Source organism: Hemiscyllium ocellatum, chromosome 35 (genome assembly GCF_020745735.1).
Source record: "Hemiscyllium ocellatum isolate sHemOce1 chromosome 35, sHemOce1.pat.X.cur, whole genome shotgun sequence".
Taxonomy (NCBI): Eukaryota; Metazoa; Chordata; class Chondrichthyes; order Orectolobiformes; family Hemiscylliidae; genus Hemiscyllium; species Hemiscyllium ocellatum.
This window is the reverse complement of record NC_083435.1, coordinates 41,127,219-41,155,201: the sequence shown is the minus strand read 5'-3', so window position 1 is coordinate 41,155,201 and position 27,983 is coordinate 41,127,219. Positions and strand designations below refer to the sequence as shown.

The 27,983-nt window shown below is 42.3% G+C and overlaps 1 protein-coding gene across 1 annotated transcript; it reads right to left on the bottom strand.

The window, feature by feature from the left end:
- LOC132832651 (zinc finger protein 729-like) lies at nucleotides 1-25,797 on the bottom strand. The gene is made up of 4 exons (XM_060850729.1): nucleotides 25,751-25,797; nucleotides 23,016-24,291; nucleotides 4,903-4,931; nucleotides 1-3,202 (listed from the first exon to the last, which is right to left on the bottom strand). The coding sequence occupies exons 2-4, from the start codon at nucleotides 24,206-24,208 to the stop codon at nucleotides 2,301-2,303; spliced, it is 2,124 nt and encodes a 707-aa protein (XP_060706712.1). The 5' UTR covers nucleotides 24,209-24,291; nucleotides 25,751-25,797; the 3' UTR covers nucleotides 1-2,300.
- Between the last annotated feature and the right edge of the window lie 2,186 nt (nucleotides 25,798-27,983).

Sequence of the window (27,983 nt, the reverse complement as noted above, 5' to 3'; positions counted from 1 at the left end):
AAATCAAAGTGACATGAATATGAAAAGCTGAAAATATTACCTATTCTTACATTCCCTTTTCATTTTAAAAATTGCATGCACCATAGTTTAAGTTACTCTGTACATTTTCTTGAATTAAAATCACATATGAAAACAAATCTTGTCTCTTTCACGTCTTTCCAACTTTGTCAGCCACCAAGCAGCGCACACACAATTTTTAAAGCGTTCAGATCTTCATATGTTATATATGTGAGTTGTTACACATTCATCTGATATCTGCTGGTTCCTGAGGTAATATTGTTGTTCTGGGAAATGTTGTTGACATAATAATATTGATCTATTACACTTCTTGAGGAACAATTGACTTCTGAGGCCGATGGTCATTCAGTTCCTGACTTGGTTAGTGAAATCAAGTAGACTTCATCAGCTGTTGGCTGCAAAGGAGCAGATTCTTCAGTTGCGACATTCACTTTCACCACGCATGATCGAGGTGACAACTTCTTGACACAGGCCCTTGTTTGCAAGTGGACTAATTTTCAATGAGTATGTTGAATGTCCCCATTTTGACTAGTTTCCAAATTCTGAGCCCTGGCAAATATTTTGTAGATTTATCAAAGTTAAATCCGGATTTTTGTTGTTTCATTTGATTTCGTCACACATTTGTGTTACTAGTTCTGGCCTCAACAGTATTTTAGTTTTGAAGGGGTGGTATGGGTCTGTATGACCTTTAGTTACTGGACTGAACAACTTTCCCAGCCTTTAGTCAGTGTGTTTCTCACTCCAAAATTGCCTTGTACAAATCTCTTACAGATTTGTAGCCGTTTTTTGATGATGTCTTCGGCAATTTCCACTCCTTCCATTCGAATGGGGACAGGGTGGAAATGATGTGTGGTGCTGAATTTTCCAATCGTGCAGGAAGTGGCCAAATTCTTCACTCATGAATTCAGGTCACTGTCACTGATCCCAATGTTAGGAATATCATGATGACTGAACTGTGTGTTTTCAGACATTCTACGATCCCACTGGGAGTCAGTGACATCAGTTGCTGTATTTTCCCACTGACTGATTAGTAGTCGACTATGATGAGGTAATCGTTCCACTGTGTGTGAAGACTCTACTCCCACCTTCATCCATGGGTTTCTGAGATGTCATGGACCATGAGAAACTTTTTGTCTTGTTTAGGTTGATATTCATAACAAGCACTGCCCTGGCTATGTCATCCTTCATTTCATTGCTCATGATTGGCAAGTAGATCACTTCTCCTACCTTCCTCAGACTGGACTGGATTCTTTGATGGTTTATGTGGAATGTGTTTCAGCATTTCTTTTCTCATCTCTTTGTACAAGATGACATCTTGTGCTATTATCTCATCCCTGTCCAATACTCTTTTACAGTCACAGGGGTGTCCTTGATGGTTTCAGTCCATCCTTTCATCAAAACTTCCTGTAACACCTGAAGAGTTGCACATCGTTATAAAATATGTTTACTGTGAGAAAGATGCCTACCTGTCAGATTAAATTTCTCCACTGAGTTAATGATTTCCAAAGCATGTCGAGCTGCTGCTTCTTATTGAATTTCACACATTGCACCAGCAAGAAACCTGTTCAAGGAAAGTGCAGCTTTTGACATCATGTTATTTGTTTCCTGTTCAAAAACTTTAGAGCAGATAAAATGATTTGAAAAAGATGCATTGAATTGTCTTGTAGTCAAACTCTATTATTGCTTTCTCTCTCCTAAACAGGTACTGGTAGTAAAGTTCACAATCAAAGACATTACGCAGACCATCTTTCTCAATCTGTGTACAGTGTTGTCCAGTTTGTGTAAACCCTCTGGATACAAACACAGCGGGTTGTCCTCACTGCATGGGGGTTACTCCAAGTCCTGTTTCACTGACATCACACTGCAGGGTGGCTCCATTGTTACATCATCATCCCTCAGCACTGGTGATGTCATCACTAGTTGTTTGACGGGAGTGAAAGCTGCTTCTTGTTCTGTGTCCCAGTCCCACTGAACATCCTGCACAGTGAGACTGGGTACAGGTTCACACACTAGGACAGATTGGGAAGAACCTGATAAGGTAGTCCTCAAGTGAGTTTGTTCCGCCCCTTTGTGAGCACATGATTAATCAACAGACATGCTGACTGTATAAAAACCTTGTCACTAATGTAAACAGTTTCTCCCCAGTGTGAATGCATTGGTATTTGTGGAGGTTGCTGAGAAGAAAGAATTCTCACACATGCCACATGTGAATGGTTTCTATCCTCTGAATGTGTTAGTGCACAAGAAGTGTGGATGACGAGAATAATGATTTATCATACACTTCACAGGTGAATAGGTTCCTCTCTGTGAATTCTCTGGTGGGCTAGGAGGTTTGATAACCTTGAGAATGATTTATCACACACCTCACACATGAATGGTTTCTCCCCTGTGTGAATCCTCTGATGGACCAGGAGGTTTGATAACATTGAGAAGGATTTGTCGCATACCTCACACGTGAATGGTTTTTCTCCTGTATGAATGCGTTTGTGTCTTCGAAGGTTTGATAGCCTTGAGAACCATTTCTCACACACATCGCAGGTGAATGGTTTCTCTCCTGTGTGAATCCTCTGATGGAACAGGAGGTCTGAAGACCTTGAGAATGATTTGCCACAAAGATCACACATGAATGGTCTCTCTGCTGTGTGAATACGTTGGTGGACATGAAGATGTGATGATGATGAGAATGATTTCTCACAAACATCACACATGAACAGTTTCTCCCCTGTGTGAATGTGTTGGTGTTTGTGGAGGTTTGAGGACTGCGCAAATGATTTGTTGCAAACCTTACAAATGAATGGCTTCTCTCCTGTGTGTATGCGTTGGTGTGTGCGGAGTGTTGACGACTGTGAGAATGATTTGTTGCATACTTTGCATGTGAATGGTTTCTCCCCTGTGTGAACGCGTTGGTGCTCGAGAAGGGTCGATGACTGTGAGAATGATTTATTGCACACTTCACACAGGAATGGTTTCTTAACTGTTTGGATACATTGGTGATTTCCCAATCCCAATAACTGTGCACAGCCCTGATTGGACACCTCACACTTGTAAGGCTTCTCCCGATTATGTATGTATCGGTGACTCATGAGCATTGATTTGTGTTTGAAAACTTGGTTGCACATTTCACACTTGTACTGCTTCTCTTCCATGAAGATGGTCTTGTGTAAACAGTTGGACAACAGATGCACTTCGTATGTTCAGAAAATTTACAAGCCTGTGACGTCCTTCTCACACCTTGATAGACTCTCCCCAATAGGAATGGTGGTTCATGAGGCTCAATGAAATGACTGAAACTCTTACCAGACTTGCAGCCACTCACACTTCTTCTCAGCCCTACCTTGACGGATCACCCACAGCCAGACCTTGAGAAAGATTGGTTCTGATGGAAGGCTCCGCATCTCTGACCAGTTTCAGCTCTGATGACAAGTCAGAGATCCCTGACCCAACTGATTCGCAGATGATGATTTCACTGCCAAACCTTCTCTGCGTTGAGCAATGCTGTGAAGGGACTGGATGTCTTCCCACAGTTTAGTTCTTCCTTGGGTGATAGTCAGGATCTATCTGCAGTGTCTATCCACTCTGCAACCTTTGGTGTAGTCCTTCTGTAAAACAGGAAAAGGAAACATGATTTACTTCACCTTCTCTCCTCCTTTACAAAAGGGGTTGATTCCTCAGTTCAAAAAGATTCCACAGTGAGTGTCAGTCTGCTATCTCTTTGCTTTTCCTCACTTGTCACACACAGCAGGGTCACAAGATAGTAACCAAGAACAGACAAGATGGCTAGTTTCGTTCTTGATGCAGACCCCCATCTTCCCAAGCACCATGAGGCAATGGAAAAGACAATCATGCAGAGTATGAACAGGCTATCAATTTACAATAAGCTGGTATCACTGATTCATATCAATCTGGAATCATCCCAGATCCCTCCGTCACCACCACAGTCATCTGACTGAAAGATGGGGGATGTCCTCAACATCGACTGCATGGAGTCTCATGGCGTCAGGTAGAACAACTTCAAGGAAACCTACCACTTCCCTCCCAACTGATGAATGAGTCCTTCACCACATTAATCATCACGAGGGAAGTAGACTAAGGACAGACACGAAAAATGGGTGGCTGTGAGGTGCAGTGGGCCATCAGCAGCAGCAGGATTGTATTCCACCACAATCTCACAGCCTACCACAGACCTCATTCCAGGATTGTCATCAAACCAGTAGATAGGCAGGCAAGGAACAGAACTGGGAACTTTAGAGTTCAGGTTTTAAACAATTTAGTGTACTACAGAGAGCTATATGCAAACTAACCACAGAATGTAAGAAGTGATAAATGGCCAACCAGCCAGTCAACCAACAGATGAGAGAAAATCTCTGTTGTCCTTCCACATTTTGTTGAAAATTGTGAATTAGCAGCTAAGGATTGGCTCCCTCATTACATCCATTCTCAATCCCGTCAGAGCCAGTTCAGGATACAATGCTGACTTCAACAGTTGTGAATACATAATCAAACTGAATGTCCTCCTTTGATGCTGGGTGAACCCATTTCAAATACACAAATTCTCACTATCAAGCAGGCTGAGGTCAGGTGCGACTTACTGGTTACAGATTTGTAAAATTGTTATATTTTAAATTGCAGTTAAGAAAAACAAGATCATGAGGGTTGCTATGAGATTGTATAGGCAAAAGTGAGTACTGCAGATGCTGGAAATGACAGTTTACTTTAGAGTGGTGCCGAAAAGACACAGCAGGTCAGGCAGCAACCAAGGAGTAGGAAAATCGACGTTTCAGGCAAAAAGCCCTTCATCAGGAATCTATTCTAAACATATGAGATTGTATAGCTCTTCCCAGCAACAGGCTAAGTGGGTTGGTTACCACGGGGACAGGTTCGAACTTGCTGAGCAAGATGACAAGTTATCACAACTGAAAACAAAAGCAAGAACAGCTGGAGCTGAGTGGACAGACTTCCTGTCTCTGAGATTATGGACAAAGAAAGACAGAACATGAGCGAGAGACAGGTCTGAGAGAGAGAGAAAGAGACAGCACGTACTGTAGCCAGTGTGGTCAGCAGAGAGGAAAGGTGTCCTTTTTGTGGTCCGCTAGTCAGAATGTGAGAGGGAACACGTTAAAGAGACACAATCTAAAGACTCCAGATGATTTGTCCTGACGAAGCTGGAGAGCAGACAGTGTTTGCAGTCGCTTTAGAACTTCTCTAGAAAGTGGCAGGAGTGCCTTTTGATGGTCACTCAAATTCAGTAAAACAGTGCGAAGCAAACTTCCTTATAGCTGAGATTGGCATTGGACAAGTTCCTCAAAACAACATGCTTCTGTGTTTTTGTGTGGTATAGAGTGTTCAGTTGTGTTGTCCACATTACTTACACTACAGATGGTAGTAGAACTTGGAGAAATTTGAAAAGACCAGGAAATATCCAGATTCCAACACAAATAGAGAACTGACCATTTACAATCCACCGGATAACAATCAGCTCCCAAACACATACAATTCAACGACAGAAAATCAATAAGAATCCTTAGACACTCTCCCGGATAATTACACCTCACCTTCTCATATTCAGGAATGAACCATCAACAAAGCTCAGCCTGGAAATCAGAGGGAAATGCTTCCAATAAACACACACAATATCCAACACACAGCTCCAATCAAACAGTTCAGCACAAAACACAGAGTAAACAGCTCTCTCAGCTGGATCTTCTCACACAGCATAAGGGACATTTCCACCCCTGATTACCCACAGGATAGTCAGACTGCCTGAAGATTGGTGTGGATATTATGGGATACGATTTGTGTAAAAGCTACTCCTTCACTCACCATCTCCTCACTTGGTTTTCAGTCCCTATAGGAAGTGAACCAGCTCTGGAAGAGGAAGAGGAGACAATGGACAGAGTGGGTGGGCTCTCTGATTGACGTCTCTCACAGTCAATCCAAATATTTCTGGAGCAACATGAGTTTCCTGAAACTTGGGAAACTGACCGGAGAAATGAAGGTGACTTTGAGCAGCAAATCAGGTGGGGGTTTAAACTTGTCATTGTCCCATCTGAATAAAACCTCACTTATTGCAGCTGCTGTCTCAGTTCCCCTGGTAAATGTTTGACAGAGATTTCGAATGTGGGAATAGCATTCTTCATCCTTGAAAGCATTCAAACTGACAACATCAGTGTGGAATGTGTAGCCTCGGAAGTGTTTGATCGTAAATCAGAAGAGGAAGACCTACAGCACTCTTAGGAGACAGTGATACCATACGTTTAAGCACAGGAGGGAACAGGTTCAAGGAGTACCTCTGTGCTTGGGGCACGCCTGTAATTGGAAATGACTACACCAGAGGTTGAATCTGTGACTTGGGGAGTTAACCCTCATTCTCACCAGACCTCGCTGTTGACTCTCATCCTTTGACGGACGCCACACACTCTGCTTAACCCCTCACTCTCCGCGAGCGCATCTCCCCCATTCCAATTGCAATTTCAGGATTTGGGAGGTGACAACACATTCAAGGTCATTGCTCAGGAATGATTTAGAGATTCCGGTGTACAAAGTTAAAAATCACACAACACCAGGTTTATTTGGAAGCACGACTCCACCTGATGAAGGAGCAGTGCTCCGAAAGTTAGTGTTTCCAAATAAACCTAGAAAATTAGAACGAGTGCAGAGGAGGTTTACCAGGATGTTGCCTGGAATGGTAGGAAAATCTTATGAGGAAAGGCTGAGGCACTTGGGGCTGTTCTCATTGGAGAAGAGAAGGTTTAGGGGAGATCTGATAGAAGTGTATAAGATGATTAGGGGTTTAGATAGGGTAGATACTAAGAACCTTTTACCGCTAATGGAATCAGGTGTTACTAGGGGACATAGCTTTAAATTAAGGGGAGGTAGGTATAGGACAGATGTTAGGGGTAGATTCTTCACACAGCGGGTTGTGAGTTCATGGAATGCCCTGCCCGTATCAGTGGTGAACTCTCCTTCTTTATGGTCATTTAAGCGGGCATTGGATAGGCATTTGGAAGTTATTGGGCTAGTATAGGTTAGGTAGGATTCGGTCGGCGCAACATCGAGGGCCGAAGGGCCTGTACTGCGCTGTATCCTTCTATGTTCTATGTAAACCTGTTAGACTATAACCCGATGTTGTGTGATTTTTAACATTGCTGAGGAAAGGGAGGTTGGAGTTAGAATTCTCACATAGAATCTCTGCAATCTGGAAAGAGGACATTGGTCTGTGCAGTACACACTGATCCTCTGAACATCTCACTGAGCCCTCTATTCTATTGCTATAACCCCATTCATGGCTAACCCACCTAGCTTGCACATTCTAGACAATTTAGCATGGCCAATCTACCTAACCTGCACATTTTTGGATGGTGAGGAAACCAGGGCACCCGGCGGAAAACCCACACAGACATGGAGAGAACGCATAAATCTGTGGCACTTTGAAGCAGCAGTGCTAGCCACTGAGCCACAGTTTCTAGATTAGTTTGGATATGATTACTTACAGTGTGGAAACAGGCTCTTCGGCTCAACAAGTCCACACCGACCCGCCGAAGCGCAATCCACCCATACCCCTACATTTACCCCTTACCCAACACTATGGGCAATTTAGCATGGCCAATTCACCTGACTCGCACATCTTTGGACTGTGGAAGGAAACCGGAGCACCCGGAGGAAACCCACACAGACACAGGGAGAATGCACAAACTCCACACAGTCAGTTGCCTGAGTCAGGAATTGAACTCGGGTCTCAGGCGCAGTGAGGCAGCAGTGCTAACCACTGTGCCACCGTGCCGCCCAATCAGGGATCAAGTTTTTTTTAGGTGGGCCTAAAAGGAAGGAAAGAAGTGGCAGGGGCAGCTGATAGAATTGTTTCAACCTTATTTCCCTGAGCAGAGAAGAATAACCTGGGAATAGAAGTTTAAAGTCACTGATGGAAGAATTAGAAGGGAGTTGAGGAGTAATGTTTTCAACAGCTATGGGGAAGTTCTGGAATTCACTGTCTGAAAAGGTGAGAGAGGCAGAAACCTTCATCACAATAAAACAATCTGATGTAAACTTGAAAGAGTAATTTATCTACATTTAAAATGAAGATAGAAATAACTTCTCCATATTGGCACTATCCAATCAAACACTCAGAAACAGGTACATAGAGTGGTGGGTTTGGGAGCAGGACCGGGGTAAATAGGGAGTTCTGCAGGCAGGGTACACTGCAGCTTAGACTCATTGACGAATACCAGGGATTTTCAGATAGGAGCAGTCTTTTGTCAAGTGACTGTGCTTGAACCAGTAGGCATGATTTGCAGGTGCAGGTGTTGGATTGGAGAGTACAACATTAAAAATCACAAAACACTAGGTTATAGTCCAACAGGTTTATTTACAGTCATAGAAATGTACAGCACAGAAACAGACCCTTCGTCCATGCCCACCAGATATCCTAACCCAATCTAGACCCACCTCCCAGCACCAGGCCCATTTTCCTTCACACCCTTCCTATTCATATAACCAACTAGATGCCTTTCAAATGTTGTAATTGTACTGCCTCCACCACTTTCTCTGGTAGCTCATTCCATACATGTACCACCTTCTGAGTGAAAACGTTTCCCCTCAGGTATCTTTAATACCTTTTTCCTCTCAACCTAAACCTATGCCCTCTTGTTCTGGACTATCCCATCCCAGGGAAAGACTTTGTCTATTTATCCTATCCATGTCCCTCATGATTTTACAAAGCCCTATAAGGTTGCCCCTCAGCCTCTGACACTCCAGGGAAAACAGCCCCAGCCTGTTCAGCCCCTCCCTATAGCTCAAATCCTCCAACCCTGGCAACATCCTTGTAAATCTTTTCTGAACCCTTTCAAGTTCCGATAGGAAGAAGACCAGAATTGCATGCAATATTTCAAAAATGGCCTAACCAATGTCCTGTACAGCCGTAACATGACCTCCCAACTCCTATACTCAATACTCTGACCAATAAAGGAAAGCATACCAAATGCCTTCTTCACTATCCTATCCATCTGCGACTCCACTTTCAAGGAGCTATGAACCTGCACTCCAAGGTCTCTTTGTTCAGCAACACTCCCCAGGACCTTACCATGAAGACTTACTTTCCCAAAAAGCAGCACCTTGCATTTATCTAAATTAAACTCCATCTGCTACTTCTCAGCCCATTGGCCCATCTGATCAAGATCCTTTTGTAATCTGAGGTAACTTTCTTCACTCTCCACTACACCTCCAATTTTGGTGTCATCAGCAAACTTACTAACAATACGTCTTATGCTCACATCAAAATCATTTATTTAAATTATGAAAAGTAGTGTTCCCAGCACCAATCCTTGTGGCACTCCACTGGTCACAGGCCTCCAGTCTGAAAAACAACTTTCCACCACCACTCTGTCTTCTACCTTTAAGCCAGTTCTGTGTCCAAATGGCTAGTTCTCCCTGTATTCCATGAGATCTAACCTTGCCAACCAGTCTCCTATGGGGAACGTTGTCGAACGCCTTACTGAAGTCCATATAGATCATGTCAACCATTCTGCCCCCATCAATCCTCCTTATTACTTCCTCAAAACACTCAATCAAGTTTGTGAGACATGACCTCCCACGCAAAAAGCCATGCTGACTATCCTCAATCAGTCCTTGCCTTTCCAAATACATGTGCATCCTGTCCCTCAGGATTCCTTCCAACGACTTGCCCATTACCAATGCCAGACTCACTGGTCTATAGTTCCTTGACCCGTTCCTACCACCCTTCCTAAACAGTGGCACCACGTTAGCCAACCTCCAAGTCTTCTGGCACCTCACCTGTGACTATTGACAATACAAATATTTCAGCAAGGGGCCCAATAATCACTTCCCTTGCTTCCCACTGAGTTCCAGGATACACCTGATCATGTCCCAGGACCCATCCACTTTTATGTGTTTCAAGTCATCCAGCACTTCCTCCTTTGTGGTACAGACATTTTTCAAGATGTCACCATCTATTTTCCTACATTCTATATCTTCCATGTCCTTTTCCACAGTAAACACTGATGCAAAATACCCACCTCGTCTCTTCCCCATCTCGTGTGGCTCCACACAAAGGCGGCCTTGCTGATCTTTGAGGGCCCTATTCTCTCCCTAGCTAACCCCACCATGTCCCCCCTCCACCCTGTCTGAGCTGCCAGAGGAAGTAGTGGAGGCTGATACAATTGCAACATTTAAAAGGCATTTGGATGGGTATATGAATAGGAAGGGTTTGGAGCGATATGGGCCAAGTGCTGACAGGTGGGACTAGATCGGGTGGGGATATCTGGTCAGCATGGACCGAAGGGTCTGTGTCCATGCTGTACATCTCTATAACCTGTAAAAACCCTTTGGATTCTCCCCAATTCAATTCGCCAAAGCTATCTCATGTTCCCTTTTGCCCTCCTGATTTCCCTCTTAAGTATACTCCTACTGCCTACATACTCTTCCAATGATTCATTCTATCTATCTTGTCAAGCACTAGCTTTCAAAGCGCTGCTCCTTCATCAGGTGGTTCTGGTGGAAGACACAGAATTTATAGCAAAAGTTTACAGTGTAATGCAACTTAAATTATATATTGAAAAAGACCTGGATTGTTTGTTAAGTCTCTCATCTTTTAGAATGACCATGCTGGTTTCAGTTCTTTCACATGTAAATCCCAGAACTTTCTTAAAGTTATAAAGTTACATTCTCAAGTGCACTTTAACAATAGGTGTCATCTCGGTCCAGATAATGCATTGAAGGTGTGAAGTGCACTGTGTAAGGCTGTCTGTGCCCCAATGTTTAGACTGATTTTATTTCTAAAAAAGGGATTTACAGAATCTTACATTGATTCACACAATTTTTGAGCAAAATAAAATGTAACCCTGCAACTACAAATTAACCCCACAAAATTATATGAATGTATGTACATGTGGATGGGTGGGTGTGCGCGGGGTGGGGGGAGAGGATATGACTGTCTGAGAGACTATGTGCATGTGTATGAGTGTAAAGAGGTACAAGAGTGTGAGAAGGTGCATGTGTGGATGAGAGTGTGGGAGTGTATGTGTGAGTGTATGAGAGAGCTTGTGTATGAAAGAGAGTGTCTGTGAGCGTGTATGGATCTGTAAGAGTGTGTGTGCATGTGAGATTGTGTGATTTGGTGTCTGTGTGTGTCATGCAGTGGAGTTACCTGAACCCAAGATCCCAGTTGAGACTATCCCCATAGGTACCGAACATGGCTATCAGCCTCTGTTCAACCACTTTGCATTGTTGCCTGTCCTGAAGTCCGCCTTGAAGGATGGTCACCCGAAGGTCTGAGGTCAAATGTCCTGGGATGCTGAAGTGTTCTCTGACTGGAGGGAACACTCCTGTCTGTTGATTGTTGTGTAGTGTCCATTCATCCATTGCTGTAGCCTCTGCTCAGTCTCATTAATGTACCATTCCTCAGGACATCCTTGCCTGCAGTGTATCAGGTAGACAACATTGGCCGAGTCATGAGTACCTGCCGCATACATGGTGGGTGGCCTCCCCACCTGTAATGGTGGTATCCGTGTTGACCGGATATCGTGGGTTTTCGAATGTTTGGGTCTTTTTGCTGTACAGATCCTCTATCACTTCTGGAGTCAACCCACCTTTCTCCATAAGTTTTACTTCTCCTTATAGCAAGAAATTTACCACCTTTCACAATCTCAAGAACACAAACACAAAGACAACACTGACATCTACAGCTCTAACCAGTTACCACTTCAAATTAAATCAAACTTTCAGGCTGCTAGTTTATAGTTGGAAAAGTACACAGCCTTGGGACCTAGCCCCTTAGAAACTGGATTAACACACAGAAATATCGTCCTTCATTATCAAGTCATGGCTTAGTTATCATTCTTATCCCTGAGTCTGACATGTCACTGTCTGTGGGGGTAAACAATTTAGGACATTCACAAATGGAACTTTATTTGCTATGGAGGACTTTTTATGGCCTGGGATTTAATACATGATGTAAAAATGTGAATCATTCTTTCTTTCTTTGGGAATTGCTCTGAATCTTGTGATTTGGAAAATGCAAACTCAACCCATAATGACATTGACCAATATACTATATGTAGGACTTTCTTACTGTGGAATCCAGGATGATATGTCACTTCCCTGATACCATTGTCAAGGATGTCGCTGAACAGCTGCATGTGTCAGTGGCAGAACATTTTTAGACAGTGATCATTTTATTATTATGGTCATTTGTTAAAATGCATTCATGGAATGAGAGCATCTCTGGCTGAGTAAGCATTAATTACCAATCCCTAACCGCCTTTGAGAAGGTGGTGAGGAGCTGTCTTCTTGAACTACTGCAATGCATGTGCTGTCGGTAGACCACAATGTTGTGAGGGAGGAAATTCCAGGATTTTGACCCAGGACCAGGGAAGGAATGGTAACATATTTCCAAGACAGGATGGTGAATGGCCTGGAGGGGATTTTGCAGATAGTGATGTTCCCATGTATCTACTACCCTTGTCCTTCCAGATGAATGTGGTCGTGTGTTTGGAAAGGATATTCAAGGATCTTTAGTGAATTTCTGCAGTGAGTCTTGTCAATAGTATGCAGTGCTGCTACTGACTGTTGGTGGTGGAGGGAGTGAATGTTTATAGACATGGTGCCAATCAAGCAGGATGCCTTGTCCTGGATGGTGTCAAGCTTCTTGAGCTTATCCAAGGAAGTGATGAATATTCCATTACACTCCTGACTTATCCTTGTCTGTGGTAGACAGGCTTTATGGAGTCAGGAGATGAGTTACTCATTGCAGCATACCTAGCCTCTGGCCTGCTGTTGTAGTCATTATACTGAAGTGGTTAGTTCAGGTTCTGGTCAATGGTAACCCCAGAATTTTGATAGTGAGGGATTCAGTGATGGTAACACCATTGAATCTCAAGAGGCAGTGGTTAGATTGTATCTTTCTGGAGACGGTCATTGCCTGGCATTTTGTATGAAGTGTATGTTAATTACTAAATTTTGACCCAAGGCTGAATATTGTCCAGATTTTGCTGAACACTGCGTAGCCATCAGTAAACATCCCATTTCTGACCTTATGATGTAGAGGTCACTGATGAAGCAGCAGAAGATGGCTGAGCCTAGGACACTACCCTGAGGAACTCCTGCATAAATACCGTGCAGCTTGGGTGACTGATCTTCAGTAACCTTGACCATCTTCCCCTGTGATGACTCCAATCAACAGAGGATTTTACCCTAGGCCAGGCCATGAGGTTGCAGATTGTGTTGGAGTACAATTTTGCTGCTGCTAATGGCCCACAGTACCTCATGGATGTCCAGTCTTGAATTGTCAGATTTGTTTGAAGTCCGTCCTACTTTAGCACAACGATAGAGAGTATTCTCTTTTTGAAGGTGGGTCTTAAGCTCCACAAGAATTGTGCGGTACTCATTCTCACCAACACTGTCATGAACAGATGTATCTGCAGGTAGATTGGTGAGGATGAGCTCAAATATGTTTCTGTCTCTTGTTGGTTCCCTCACTACCTGCTGCAGATTCAGTCTAACAGCAGTTGTTTAGTTCTTGAGTAACTCAATAAGTAGTGGAGCAGCACAATGGTTAGCACTGCTGCCTCACAGCACCGCTGCCTCACAGCACCAGGGACCCGGGTTCAATTCCCGCCTCGGGCAACTGTCTGTGTGGAATTTGCATATTCTCCCCGTGTCTGCGTGGGTTTCCTCCCATTGTCCATAGGTGAATTAGCCATGTAGTGCTAGGTGCAGGGGTAAATGTAGGGGAATAGGTCTGGGTGGGTTGCTCTTCGGAGGGTCGGTGTGGACTCGGTGGGCCGAAGGGCCTTTTCCACACTGCAGGGAATCTAATCTAGTGTTTGTGCTGAGCCACTCTCAATGGTGTACATTCAAATACCTTGCTCAGGATACATTCTGTGACCTTCCCACCTCAGTGCTTCCTCCAAATGTTGTCGACTGAGTATAGTCTGTGGTGACCAGCAGGAAGTTTTCTTTGCTGTCACCTCTATTGGATCAGGGATAGTGATGGCGGTATATGCCCATTGTCTGTAAGGTATGAATCTGTTAAGTGTGATTATGTCAGGCTGGTGCTTGACTAGTTTGTGAGACAGCTTTCCCAATTTTAGCACTAACCCCTGATGTTAGTAAGGAAACTTTGCAGAGTCGACAGGTCTATTTATGCCATTTTCATTTCTGATGCCTGAGCTGATGCCAGGTGATCCATCCAGTTTCATTCCTCATTTAGACTTTCTACATTACTACAACTAAGTGGCTTACTATGCGATTTCAGAGGGCTGTAAAGAGTCAACCACATATAGGCCAGACTAGGATAGGACTGCAGTTTTTTTCCATTCAGGGGATTCATGAAACAGTTTTTTTTCCTGATAATTGATAATGGTGATCACTAGATTCCTAATTCCAGGTTTCCATGAATTCAATGTTCACTGTCTGCCATAGCGAGATTCAAACTCAGATTCCCAGAACATTAGCTGGATCTCTGGACTCATAATCTTGTGATAAACCTTTAGACCATACCCCCTCTTTCATTTTATTGAAAATGAACAATTTGGAGTAAGAATATTTAATTTATTGAAACTCACCAATGGATCGCCCCAGAAAAATTTAAAAATCCAAGGTTGTCAGGCAATACAGTCGCTGTACAATCTAATGCCTTTAAAGAGATTGTTCAGGTACAGTAAGAGTACTGAGAGTGGAAACTGCAGAGGCGTTAGCCATAATTTCTAATCGTCCTTGAATTCAGGATGATGCCAGAGGACTGGAGAATTGTAAACATTTCTCCTCATACATACTGCCAGACCTACTGGGTTTCTCCAGTTTTATTTGTTCCTATTGCAAACACAGCCTTGCTCAAAACAAGATAAGCCTAGCAACTACAGGCCAGTCAGTTTAATATTGAAGTGGCAGTTTCTAGAAACAATAGTTCAGGATAAAATTAAGTCACTTGGTCAGATGTGTGTTAATTAATGACAGGCAACATTGATTTGGACAGAGCAATGCACGTTTAACTCATTTTCTTAAGTTTCTTGAGGTAACAGAGAGATTTGATGAGGGGAACTTTGTTGATGTGACACACATGGACTTCCAAAAGGCTTTTGACAATGTGCCATACAATAGATTTGCTGAATATTTAGAACTCATGGAGTCAAAGGGAAAATAGTTTCTTAGATACAAAATTGACTGAATGACAAAGAACAGCGAGGAATGGATAATGGATGTTTTTCAAGCTGGAGGAAGGTTTATAGTGAATTTCTCCAGAGGTTAGTGTTACAACACAGCTCTTCCTGAGAGATAATTAATGACCTTGGTGTTATGGCACATTAAAACATTTACACTATGTTGTGTAAACTGTGAGGAGAATGATATGGCATTTCAAAAGGAGATAAGATTTGTGAAATGGATGAACATGTAGCAGATGAAATTTAATGCAGAGAAGTGTGAAGTGATTATGCTGTTGGAAAACCTCGGACAGACAATATAGAAGTACAATTCTAAAAGGGTGCAGAAAAAGAGGGATCTTGATGTATCTCTGCAAAATCAGCAAAGGTAACAAGGCATGTTGAAAGTGAAGTTATTAAAATTAAGGTATCCTGGACTCTATCAGTAAGGGAACAGACTACAAAAGCAGGACAATTATACCAAAAATCTGATAAAATACTAGCTTATCCTCAGCTCTGCATCCAGCTCTAGCAGCACTATTGCCATTGGCGGGAGGCTGGGAAGCTAGGACATTTTTCACTAGAGCCTAGGAGGTTGAGAGGTGACCTTATAGAGGTTTATAAAATCATGAGAGGTATAGGTAAAGTGAATGGAAGGTGTATTTTCCTTAGGATGGGGGCTTTCAAGACTAGGAGGCATATTTTTAAGGTGAGAGGAGAAAGATTTAAAGAAGACATGAGGGGCAATTTATTTTACGCAGAGTGGTTCATGTGTGGAATGAACTTTCAGGGGAAGCAGTGGATGTGGGTATAGTTACACATCTGAAAGGCATTTGGATAAGTACATGAATAAGAAATGTTTGGAAAGATACAAGCCAAACGCAGGCAGGTGGGTCTAGTTTAGTTTGGGATTATAGGTGACATGAACTGATTGGACCGAAGGGTCTGGTTCCATGCTGTATGATTCTATTCATTCTCTTGCTTTAACTCAAACTCTCCAGTGCTGGCAACATCCTGGTATATCTCTTCTGAATTCTCTCCAGCTTAATAATATCCTTCCTGGACACAGTACTTTAAGACAGGCCTCATAAATATCCCAACTCCTAAACGCAAAGCACTGAACAATGAAGGCAAGTGTGCTAAAATCTTTTTTTTAACCAGTCTATCTATACAGTATATGACACAAACTTCAAATAATTATATTCCTGAACCCTGAGGTCTCTCTGTTCTACAACACTGCCCAAGACCTTACTTTGAATTGTATAAGTCCTGCCCTTGTTTATTTTACCAAAACGCAATCCCTTACGTTTATCCAAATTAAACTCCATCTTCCAACCTTCAGCCCATTGACCCAGTTGTTCAAGATCTCTTTGTAATCTTAAATAATCTTCTTTATTGACCACTATACCACCAATTTTGGTGTCATTCTCAAATTTACTCACCATGCCTTCTCTATTCTCATCTAAATCATTTATATAAATGCTCAATTATCTGTAAGAATAATAAGGTAGTTATGGTCGGGGATTTGAACTTTTCGACTGGGACTGCCATTGTGTTAAAGGTTTAGATGGAGAGGAATTTCTTTACAAGACAATTTCCTGATTCAGTATGTGGATGTACCTACTAGAGAAGGTGCAAAACTTGACCTACTCTTGGGAAATAAGGCAGGGCAGGTGACTGAGGTGTCAGTGGGAGAGCACTTTGGGACCAGCAACCATAATTCTATTCATTTTAAAATAGTGATGGAAAAGGATAGAGCAGATCTAAAAGTTGAAGTTCTAAATTGGAGAAAGGCCAATTTTGACGGTATTAGGCAAGAATTGTCGAAAGCTGATTGGAGGCAGATGTTCGCAGGTAAAGGGACGGCTGGAAAATGGAAAGCCTACAGAAATTAGATAAAAGAATCCAGAGAAAGTATATTCCTGTCAGGGTGAAAGAGAAGGCTGGTAGGTATAGGGAATGCTGGATGATGAAAGAAATTGAGGATTTAGTTTAGAAAAAGAAGGAAGCATATGTCAGGTATAGACAGGATAGATCGAGTGAATCCTTAGAAGAGTATAAAGAAAGTAGGAGTATACTTAACAGGGAAATCAGGAGGGCAAAAAGGGGACATGAGAAAACTTTGGCAAATAGAATTAAGTAGAATCCAAAGGGTTTTTACAAATACATTAAGGACAAAAGGGTAACGAGGGAGAGAATAGGGCCCCTCAAAGATCAGCAAGGCAGCCTTTGTGTGGAGCCACAGAAAATGGGGGAGATACTAAATGAATATTTTGCATCAGTATTTACTGTGGAAAAGGGTATGGAAGATATAGACTGTAGGGAAATAGATGGTGACATCTTACAAAATGTCCAGATTACAGAGGAGGAAGTGCTGGATGTCTTGAAATGGTTAAAAATGGATAAATCTCCAGGACCTGATCAGGTGTACCCGAGAACTCTGTGGGAAGCTAGAGAAGTGATTGCTGGGCCTCTTGCTGAGGTATTTGTATCATCGATAGTCACAGGTGAGGTGCCAGAAGACTGGAGGTTGGCAAACGTGGTGCCACTGTTTAAGAAGAGTGGTAAAGACAAGCCAGGGAACGAAAGACCAGTGAGCCTGACCTCGGTGGTGGACAAGTTGTTGAGGGAATCCTGAGGGACAGGATGTACATGTATTTGGAAAGGCAAGGACTGATTAAGGATAGTCAACATGGCTTTGTGCGTGGGAAATCATGTCTCACAAACTTGACTGAGTTTTTCAAAGAAATAACAAAGAGGATTGATGAGGGCAGAGCAGTAGATGGTGATCTATATGGACTTCAGTAAGGCGTTCGACAAGGTTCCCCATGGGAGACCGATTAGCAAGGTTAGATCTCATGGAATACAGGGAGAACTAGCCATTTGGTTACAGACCTGGCTCAAAGGTAGAAGACAAAGGGTGGTGGTGGAGGGTTGTTTTTCAGATTGGAGGCCTGTGACCAATGGAGTTCCACAAGGATCGGTGCTGGCGAAGAGGGTTACCTCAGATTACAACAGGATCTGGACCAGATGGGTCCAGATAAATGCAAGGTGCTGCATTTTGGGAAAGCAAATCTTAGCAGGATTTATACACTTAATGGTACGATCCTAGGGAGTGTTGCTGAACAAAGAGACCTTGGAGTGCAGGTTCATAGCTCCTTGAAAGTGGAATCGCAGGTAGATAGGATAGTGAAGAAGGCGTTTGGTATGCTTTCCTTTATTGGTCAGAGTATTGAGTACAGGAGTTGGGAGGTCATGTTGCGGCTGTACAGAACATTGGTTAGGCCACTGTTGGAATATTGCATGCAATCCAGGTCTCCTTTCTATCACAAAGATGATGTGAAAATCGAAAGGGTTCAGAAAAGATTTACAAGGATGTTGCCAGTGTTGGAGGATTTGAGCTATGGGGAGAGGGTGAACAGGCTGGGGCTGTTTTTCCTGGAGCTTTGGAGGCTGAGGGGTGACCTTATAGTATACAAAATTATGAGGGGCATGAATAGGATAAATCGACAAAATCTTTTCCCTGGGGTTAGGGGGTCCAGAATGAGAGGGCATAGGTTTAGGGTGAGAGGGGAAAGATATAAAATGGACCTAAGGGGCCACTTGTTGACCCAACGGGTGGTACGTTTATGGAATGAGATGCCAGAGGATGTGGTGGAGGCTAGTACAATTGCAACATTTCAGAGGCATTTGGATGGGTGTATGAATAGGATGGGTTTGGAGGGATATGGGCTGCGTGCTGGCAGGTGGGACTAGATTGGGTTGAGATATCTGGTTGGCATGGACAGGTTGGACCAAAGGGTCTGTTTCCATGCTGTACATCTCTATGACTCTATGACAAACAAAAGTAGACACAATACAGATTCTGAGGAACATATCTGGTCACAGGCATCCAATCTGAAGAACAACCCTCTTTAATCACTTTCTGTCTCTTGTCATTAGGCTAATTTTGTATCCAATTGGCAAGCTCACCCCAAATCTTATGTGGTCTATCTTTACTAATTAGTCTCTCCATGCAGAACCTTGTCAAAAACAGAACCTTTAATAAAGTCCAATTCAACAATGTCTATTGATCTTCCCTCATCAATTCTCTTGGTTACTTCCTCAAAAAACTCAATCAGATTTGTCAGGCACAATTTTACTCGCCCAAAATCAAGCTGACTATCCCTGATCATTCCTTGCCTCTCCGAATGCATATAAGTCCCTTCCTTCTGAATTACTTCCAATAGCTTACCCATGACCAAAGTCAGATGGAGAAAGAAATCAAAAGTTTACTCAGAAGTTTGAAAATCGTGTGAACTCTATTTTTCACTTCTGTGCTATAAAAAGCTTGTTCTCAAAATATGTAGATAAGCTGAACTGTGGAAGGCATCTGATTTAAACCCAGAAGGAGAAATATTTTGTTCATATATTTGCAATATTTAATGAATGTAATCTTAAAAAACAACTTATAAGATTTTCTTTAAGACAATAAAAATTAAAATGTCAGTTTGAAATTCAGAAGATTTCAATAGTTTCTTCAAACTAAACATGTAAAATTACAACATCTTCTTCCAGTGCCATAGTAAATATTTGTTTTTGCATTTTTAACAGGTTTCAAGAATATAGTGAGACCCCCAACAAACTGGCTGAGACAAAGTGTTAGAGAACAGGAGAACCCTAATCTGACTGAGATCACTCATGTCTCCAATACAGTACATAATTAGTGAAATTATGACATCTGAATTTGGAATTGATAAAATATATTGATACAAGTTGCTCTTTCAAGATCACGATGGGCACTTTAATTGATGATTAAGGGGACAAATACATTTACATTTCAACATTTTAATTTAAAACAAGAGCCAGTAGAAACAGCTGAGGTGATTTTAATTTGTACTTTAAAAATGGAAAATATTATTTGGTAAGAAATTAATTGACCACCAACAAAACTTATCAGCTCAACAACATGAACACAAAAGAAACCCTCATGTCTGTTGTGGCCATATTTGAATTTGTGATTTTTTTTATTTAAAAGGAAACATTAAGCATAAACTGGCAAACTACTTTTGAGAAAACTGTAGGTATTTTTGTAAGAAAGAACAAACAAGTAGAATTTGGTAATGCTTGAAATTATATAGTAATGTTTGATTTTCATTTTAAAGATGCTACAAAAACTTTTTAAACAGGACAGTTGGGTTTCTCCAGAGCTCTTGAATCACTTAGAACCTCAAAAGAAGAGTGATTGGGAAAAAATGACACATCATCAAATGGGAATTGGAATAAAGTGCAGTTAAATAAAAATATCAACTGAAAGGAAAGTGTAGATGAAATTAATTATTTGATCACTTTCTTTACCTTTCTCATTGTACTTTGTCCTCTCATATTTCTTCCAAACTTCAAGGTCTCTCCTGGACTTCAACCTGGACTCTCATGCTCTGGTCGAGTGGCCATTCAGCACGTGGACAGTCAGACAGTGAATGTAGCGAGTCAATTGAAACTGTCACAGCTGAGACACATTCTGCCAATTGTTATGATCCCAGCTGATGTTCATACTGGATGTGTCGGATCCAAGACTGAAACCTGGCTTTAGAGATCATATTTTCATTTCTTTTGGTTTTAACAAAATGGTCTCTTGCTAAAGCGTAAGCATACATTGCAGATTTGGCTTTAACAATAAAGCAGATGTTAATTAACAAACGAAGTGAAATTAAAATAGAATAAACCATATTATCCAATTGTAACATATGTACAAAGACTTTTAAACAGACAGCAAAAGTATAATCCCACAAATCACAAAATATTCCTTTATAAACTGAAAAGAAACTAAAGGAACAGCTTTTGTATCGCACTCAAAAGACACCCCAGTACAGTACCCAAATGCCCCACTAGTCCAGGACTCACACGAGAGTTCTTGTTTCTAACACCTCAATGATTTTAAGTCACTTTCGACTTTGGTATATAAACCATAATGGCAGATAGCTTCTTCCTGGATCCATTACGGATGTTTTCCATATTAGCTTGTTCAGAGATCTATTACACCTCTGGAGCAAGTGGGAATTTAACTTGGCTCAGAGGTGGAGACACCAACACAAGAGCCCTTCTAGAGCTTTATATATACCTGCGTTGAATGTACTCACTTTAAATAACATGTTCAGGGTTTATCCTAACGCTACAGATCTGGGACAAACATGAACTCTTCACTCTCAGGTAATCACTGCAGGTATACCCCATTTCTTCTCAGGAACACTGGGCTATATAGCCTTGTTCATCCAAGAGCATTACAGAACTGCTCAAAACTCAAAGTAAAAAATTCTCTTTCCAAGCTACAGGGTGTTTCCTTTAAGTGCAAGAAACAAATAAGTTCCAGAAATTTATAACAAACCTGAAGGTCCTATTATTTACCTTATAGGGTGGCAAAACAATCTAAAATCAATGAAAGTCCCTTAGTGGTGCATATACATCCATTAATTCCAAAGCTAGACCACAAAAACTGTTTTAACAGAAATTACCATGGCGACAGAAGTACTTCCAAATTAATTATTAACAGAAAATCCACATTACTAATTCAAAAAGCAACAATCCAAATTCACAATAGATGACATTAAAAGTAATTATAAATCATACCCTCCCCCGACTTCCGAGCCAGGCTCACTGATGAGGAACAGGATTCCTGGCTGATTCTCCCCCTCCATTAACTAGACACTGAGGCTAATTGAAGTACCTCCATTACTACCCCAGGAACCTGTGCTAATAGATCAGAAGCTGAAGCTTTTTGTTTGTCTTCTTGGTCAGAGTGAGAGCCAGTGAGTGACTTTTATCAGATGCTGCACTGCAAGGATGCTGAGTTTATACAAGGGGTTCTGTACATATAGATGTTTTCCTTTAATGGTATTTCGTGATCAGGGTTAAAGATTAAATTGGCCTTCTTGAAATGATGGGACTGAATGTGTGAGATGTTTGAGACAGCAAGTGCTTTGGAATGACTGCTCTCCTTTGTGAACACTGGAGAGTGAAAAAAGAGATAGCTCTCAATGCAAAAGCAGCAGCTGAGTCCTTGTGGAGATGTCAGTGTTTGGTGAGGGAGGAGGAGATGAAATAATCCTGTCAGACATCACACTGGATGAATTTGTTTCCTATGTGAGTTCACTGATGTTCCAGGATATGCAACAATAATGTGAATAATGTGTAATATTACAGAAATCAGAGTGTTTCTCTCCTGTGTGAATGCTCTGATGAAACAGATGCTCATACTTGGATTTTTTTTATTATATTCATTCATGGAATGAATGCATCACTGACTGGGCCAGCATTTTTTGCCAGTTCCTAATTGCCCACTGTGTGATTTGTTTGGTGTGTTTCAGAGGTTAGCTACATTGCTCTAGGTCTGGAATCATATGCAGGCCAGACATGGAGAGGACAACAAATTTCCTTCCTTAAGGGTGAGGAAGGGGAAGTACTCAGCATGATGTTTCCTTCCCTAAAGGTGAACCGTTAGTGAACCAGAAAATATTTTCACAAAAATCAACAGCAGCTAGTTTTTAATTCAGTTTTTTTTCAATTGAATTCAAAATTCACCATCTACATTGGTGGGATATGAACGCAGAATATCAACCTGTGGCCCTGGATTGCTAGACCAGTAAATTTAGTAGTGTGCCACTATCTCCCCACCTGTGTGAATGCGCACGAAGGTTCATGACTACCTGAAGGATTTGTGAGGCATCTCATAGGTGAATAGTTGCTTCTATGCTAGTGTATTGTTGTACACAGAAAGTTGATGACTCCAAGACTGATGTACCACACAAGTCACACGAGTAGGTTTTCATGGGTTCAACAAATGTCCGCGTCCCTCAGTAAACACTTCACATTTGAAGGGTTTCTCCTGTGTGGATTGTCTGATGCCTCAGGAGGCTAGATGACTGTGTGAATGCTCGGTCACATACCTCACAATTGAAGGGTTTCTCCCCTGTGTGGACTGTCTGATGTCGCAGGAGACTTGATGAATAAGTGAAAGCTCGGTCACACATTTCACACTTGAAGGGTTTCTCCCCGGTGTGGATTATCTGATGTTGCATCAGGTTCGAGGAGTGTGTGAAGGCTCGGTCACACAGCTCACACTTGAAGGATTTCTCTCCTGTGTGAAGTGCCTGATGTCGCAGGAGGTGTGATGATTGTATGAAGGCTCGATTGCACACCTCACACTTGAAAGGTTTCTCCCCTGTGTGGATTCGTTGATGTCTGCGGAGGTCTGTTAACTTTGAAAATGATTTCTCACACACTTTGCATGTGAATGGTTTCTCCCCTGTATGAATGCGCTGGTGAGCACGTAGGCTTGATGATTTTGAGAATGATTGGTCACACACATCGCAGCAGATAAGTTTCTCCCCAGTGTGGGTGCCTTTGTGTCTGAGGAGAGTTGACGATTGGTTGAACGCTCGGTTGCACACTTCACATTTGAAGGGTTTCTCCCCTGTGTGAATTGTCTGGTGTCGCAGAAGGCTTGACGAATGCGTGAAGGCTCGACTGCACACCTCACATTTGAAGGGTTTCTCCCCTGTGTGAAGTGCCTGATGCTGCAGAAGACTAGAGGAATGTGTGAAGGCTCGATCACACACCTCACACTTGAAGGGTTTCTCCCCTGTGTGAGTTGTCTGATGTTGTAAGAGGTGCGAAGACTGTGTAAAAGCTCGGTCACACACTTCACACTTGAAAGGTTTCTCCCCAGTGTGGATACGTTGGTGCCTGCAGAGGTTTGTTAACTTTGAAAATGATTTGTCACAAACCTCACAGATGAACGGTTTCTCCCCTGTGTGAATGCGCTGGTGAGCACGGAGGCTTGATGACTGTGAAAATGATTTACCACACACTTCGCACGTGAAAGGTTTTTCCCCTGTGTGAATACGCTGGTGAGTTCTGAGGCTTGATAACTGTGAGAATGATTTATCACACACTTCACATGAGATAGGTTTCTCTCCAGTTTGGGTGTCTTTTTGGCTCAGGACTGTCGACAGTGTGAAATCCTGGTCCCACACCTCAACTGTAAAGGGTTTCACTTCCATGTGGCTCTTCAAAAGATAAGCCCTGTGTATTAGCAGTTGTCATGAGCCTATGGAGTACTCCTCACACATGAACAGCCACCAACCTGCAGGAATGAATCAGTGGTTCATGAGGCTTGATGAATGAAGGAAGCTCTTACCACACTTGAAGCAAAACACACTTCTTCCCAGTCTCACCCTGAACAATCACCCATGGCCAAACCTTCAGAAAGGCTGGTTCTGATGGAAGGCACCACACTACTGACTGATTTCCAGATGATGGCTTCACTGCCCAACCTACCCTGTATTGAACAATGCTGTTAAGGGATTGGATGTCTTCCTACAGTTGTGCAGTTGTTCCTTGGGGAACAGTCTGGATCTATCAGTAATGTCTATTTTCTCCATATTCTCTGGTGTAGCAAGGTGCAATCATTTTGTAAAACAAATAAAGTAAACATAATTTCCTCCAACTACCTCTCCTCATTTGCTGAAGGAGTGACTGTCACATATTTGACTGTCACAGTCTCTGTTTCAAGCAGGGACTCTGGATAGTGACCAGGATCAAACAATGATGCTACTGTATTTCCTCCACCTTGACCCCATCTTCCCAGGTACTGTGAGGGCAACGCAAAAGACAGTTGGGCACAGTGTAAAACAGGCTATCGATTCACTAGTTGCTCAACTCATACTAGCGAATTCCAGTTTTCCCCTTTAAGACTGTGTGTAAATAAATCACTCAGGAAAAATGTTAATTGAATGGACATTTTGAAATTTATTTGAGGTAAACAAACTGGGCAGGAAGCAAGGTAAACAAACTTGGCAGGAAGCAAGGTAAACATCATTTCAGTGTAGCTAATTGAAGGCCAAGGCTTTCAGGGCACATATTAAAAGAAAGCTTTCCAAGACATTTCAAGATTTTAGCCTCTCTCCAACAGGCAAACGACACATACATCCTTTTAACAAGGCTCCGTCTACAAATTAACACGCTTTACAGTTCCTGAAGAAGGGCTCATCCCCGAAACGTCGACTCTCCTGCTCCTTGGATGCTGCCTGACCTGCTGCGCTTTTCCAACAACATATTTTCAGCTCACGCTTTACAGTTCCACAAGACAAACAGAGCGTCAGACATTTCTCTCCATCAGATTCCATTCGCTTCCTCCCTACACATTCAAGTCAAAGGACAACCTTAGTTCTGAGCACTGACCCAGCTGGTCACAATGATTTTCCAGCATTAACTGTTGAGGCAGCTGCTGCAAAACCTGAAGTAACTTTGCACCTCCCATATAAATACACCTCACCTTCTTACATTCAGGAATAGGCCATCAACAATACACAGCCTGGAAATCAGAGGGAAACGCTTCCAATAAACACACTCAATATCCAACACACAGCTCCAGTCACACAGTTCAGCACAAAGCACCGAGTAAACAGCTCTCTCAGCTGGATCTTCTCACACAGCATAAGGGACATTTCCACCCCTGACTGCCCACAGGATAGTCAGACTGCCTGAAGATTGGTGTGGATATTATGGGATACAATTTGTATAAAAGCTGCTCCTTCACTCACCATCTCCTCACTTGGTTTTCAGTCCCTATAGGAAGTGAACCAGCTCTGGAAGAGGAAGAGGAGACAATGGGCAGAGTGGGTGGACTCTCTGATTGACGTCTCTCACAGTCAATACAAATATTTCTGGAGCAACATGAGTTTCCTGAAAGTTGGGAAACTGACCAGTGTAATGGAGATGACCTTGAGCAGCAATCAGGTGGAGATTTAAACTGGTGATTGTAGCATCTGAATAAAACCTCACTCCTTGGGATATGTAACCTTTGACGTATTTGACAATTATGTCTCTTGGCAGTTTGGTAAAAATAGGAGCTCAAAAGTTAATCTTTTGTCTTCTTAAAATTAATTGCTGGTGTTTCCTTGTTAAGATCAACTGTTTAATTAGGATTAATTTGAAAGGTAGACATTGAAGTATCTTATCGGCCGATAGGGAATTTTAAAAAAATCTCCCAGTGGTTGATGCTGCTGAAGCTTGTGTAGTTCATTGAAAGCTGGTTAAAATTGATCCTGAAACATTAGAGGTAGACTATAAAAACAATGCTTTGAGTGTAATCATCTTGGAATGAAGCTACGAAGATGTAAAACTTGAGAGTTTCATAAAAATGAGAGTTCAGTGACTTGGTGATGGGAGTATTGTTATATCCTGTTTTCCAAACTTCTTGCACAGATCAGTAGGGGTTAGAATAGATCAAGAAATGGGAGATAAACCACAGCAGTTCTGCAACATAAGGTGAACGTGCCAAGGGACACCACGTGTAAGTGGTTGGTAGGTGAATATTTCTTTCTGCTACCTATTCTGACTAGTTTTCAGATCAAAAACCAAATAGGAAAAATATATCCAGATTGAAAACTAAGGATTAGTTGTAAAAGAAATAATAAATTGAACATCTAATTAAATAAAGATACAGGGCCAGGTAATGTGTTGCAGCTGCAATCAGAGTGTGATGTACTCTTGCTCTTTGTAAATGAGTACTGTGAATAACCAGTCAGCACCGAGCACTACAACTTTCACAAGATGTTTCAGTACGTGAACAATGAATGTGATTAGCTACTTTCAGAATACTGCGTACAATTCTGGTCACCCTTCTTTTGTTTTACTATTCATTCACAGCATGAGGGCATCACTGGCCAGGCAGCATTTATTACTCATCCCTAATTGCCCAGAGGGCGGTTAAGAGTCAACCACTTTGCTGGGGGCCTGGAGTCACATGTAGGCCAAACCGGATCAGGATGGCAGTTTCCTTCTCTAAAGGACATTAGTGAACCAAAAGGGTTTTTTCTGAGCAATCAGCAATGGATTCATGGTCATCATTAGACTCTTAATTCCAGATATTTACTCAATTCAAATTCTGCTATCTGCCATGGCAGGATTCAAACCCATATCTCTAGAACATTATCTGATTCTTTAGGTTAGCAGACAAGTGATAATACCACGAAGAGATCACCTCCCCTATAGGAAGGATGTTGTTAAATGTGGGCAGCACGGTGGCAAGCACTGCTGCCTCACAGCGCCAGAGACCCGGGTTCAATTCCCGACTCAGGCGACTGACTGTGTGGAGTTTGCATGTTCTCCCTGTGTCTGCATGGGTTTCCTCCGGGTGCTCCGGTTTCCTCCCACAGTCCAAAGATGTGCGGGTCAGGTGAATTGGCCATGCTAAATTGCCCGTAGTGTTAGGTAAGGGGTAAATGTAAGGGTATGGGTGGGTTGTGCTTCGGCGGGTCGGTGTGGACTTGTTGGGCCGAAGGGCCTGTTTCCACACTAAGTAATGTAATGTAATCTAATCTAATCTAAAAAGGATGCAGAGAAGATTTACAGCAATGTTGTCGTGACTGGAGGGTTTGAGTTATACAGAGAGGCTGAAGAAGCTGGGGCTATTTTCCCTGGGGTGTCGAAGGTTGAGGGGTGACCTTACATAAGTTTATAAAATCAGGAGGGGCATGAATAGTGTGAATGGCCAAGGTCTTCTTCCTAGGCTAGAGGAGTCCAAAACTAGAGAGCATAGGTTTAACGTGTGGAGATGCCAGTGTTGGACTGGGGTGGACAAGGTCAGAAGTTACACGACACCAGGTTATAGCCCAACAGGTTTATTTGAAATCACAAGCATTTAGAGCGCTGCTCCTTCATCAAGTTGGAATGTACAGATGGTATGGATGGGTTGGATCAAAGGATCTGTTTCCATGATGTATGATGCTATGACACGATGGAGGTGGTGGACCCTATTGTCGTTCATAATGA

Excerpts from the sequence above, each read along its gene's own strand:
- LOC132832651 (XM_060850729.1), bottom strand. The coding sequence starts at position 24,208 with ATGGAAGTGAAACCCTTTACAGTTGAGGTGTGGGACCAGGATTTCACA. Across the intron at positions 4,932-23,015 it reads ACAGGAGAAACCCTTCAAAT|TTGTGATAACTTGTCATCTT; the intron begins GTGAAGTGTTTA and ends TTTTGTTTTCAG. Across the intron at positions 3,203-4,902 it reads CTTGTCATCTTGCTCAGCAA|TGCATCTGTTGTCCAACTGT; the intron begins GTTCGAACCTGT and ends GAACATACGAAG.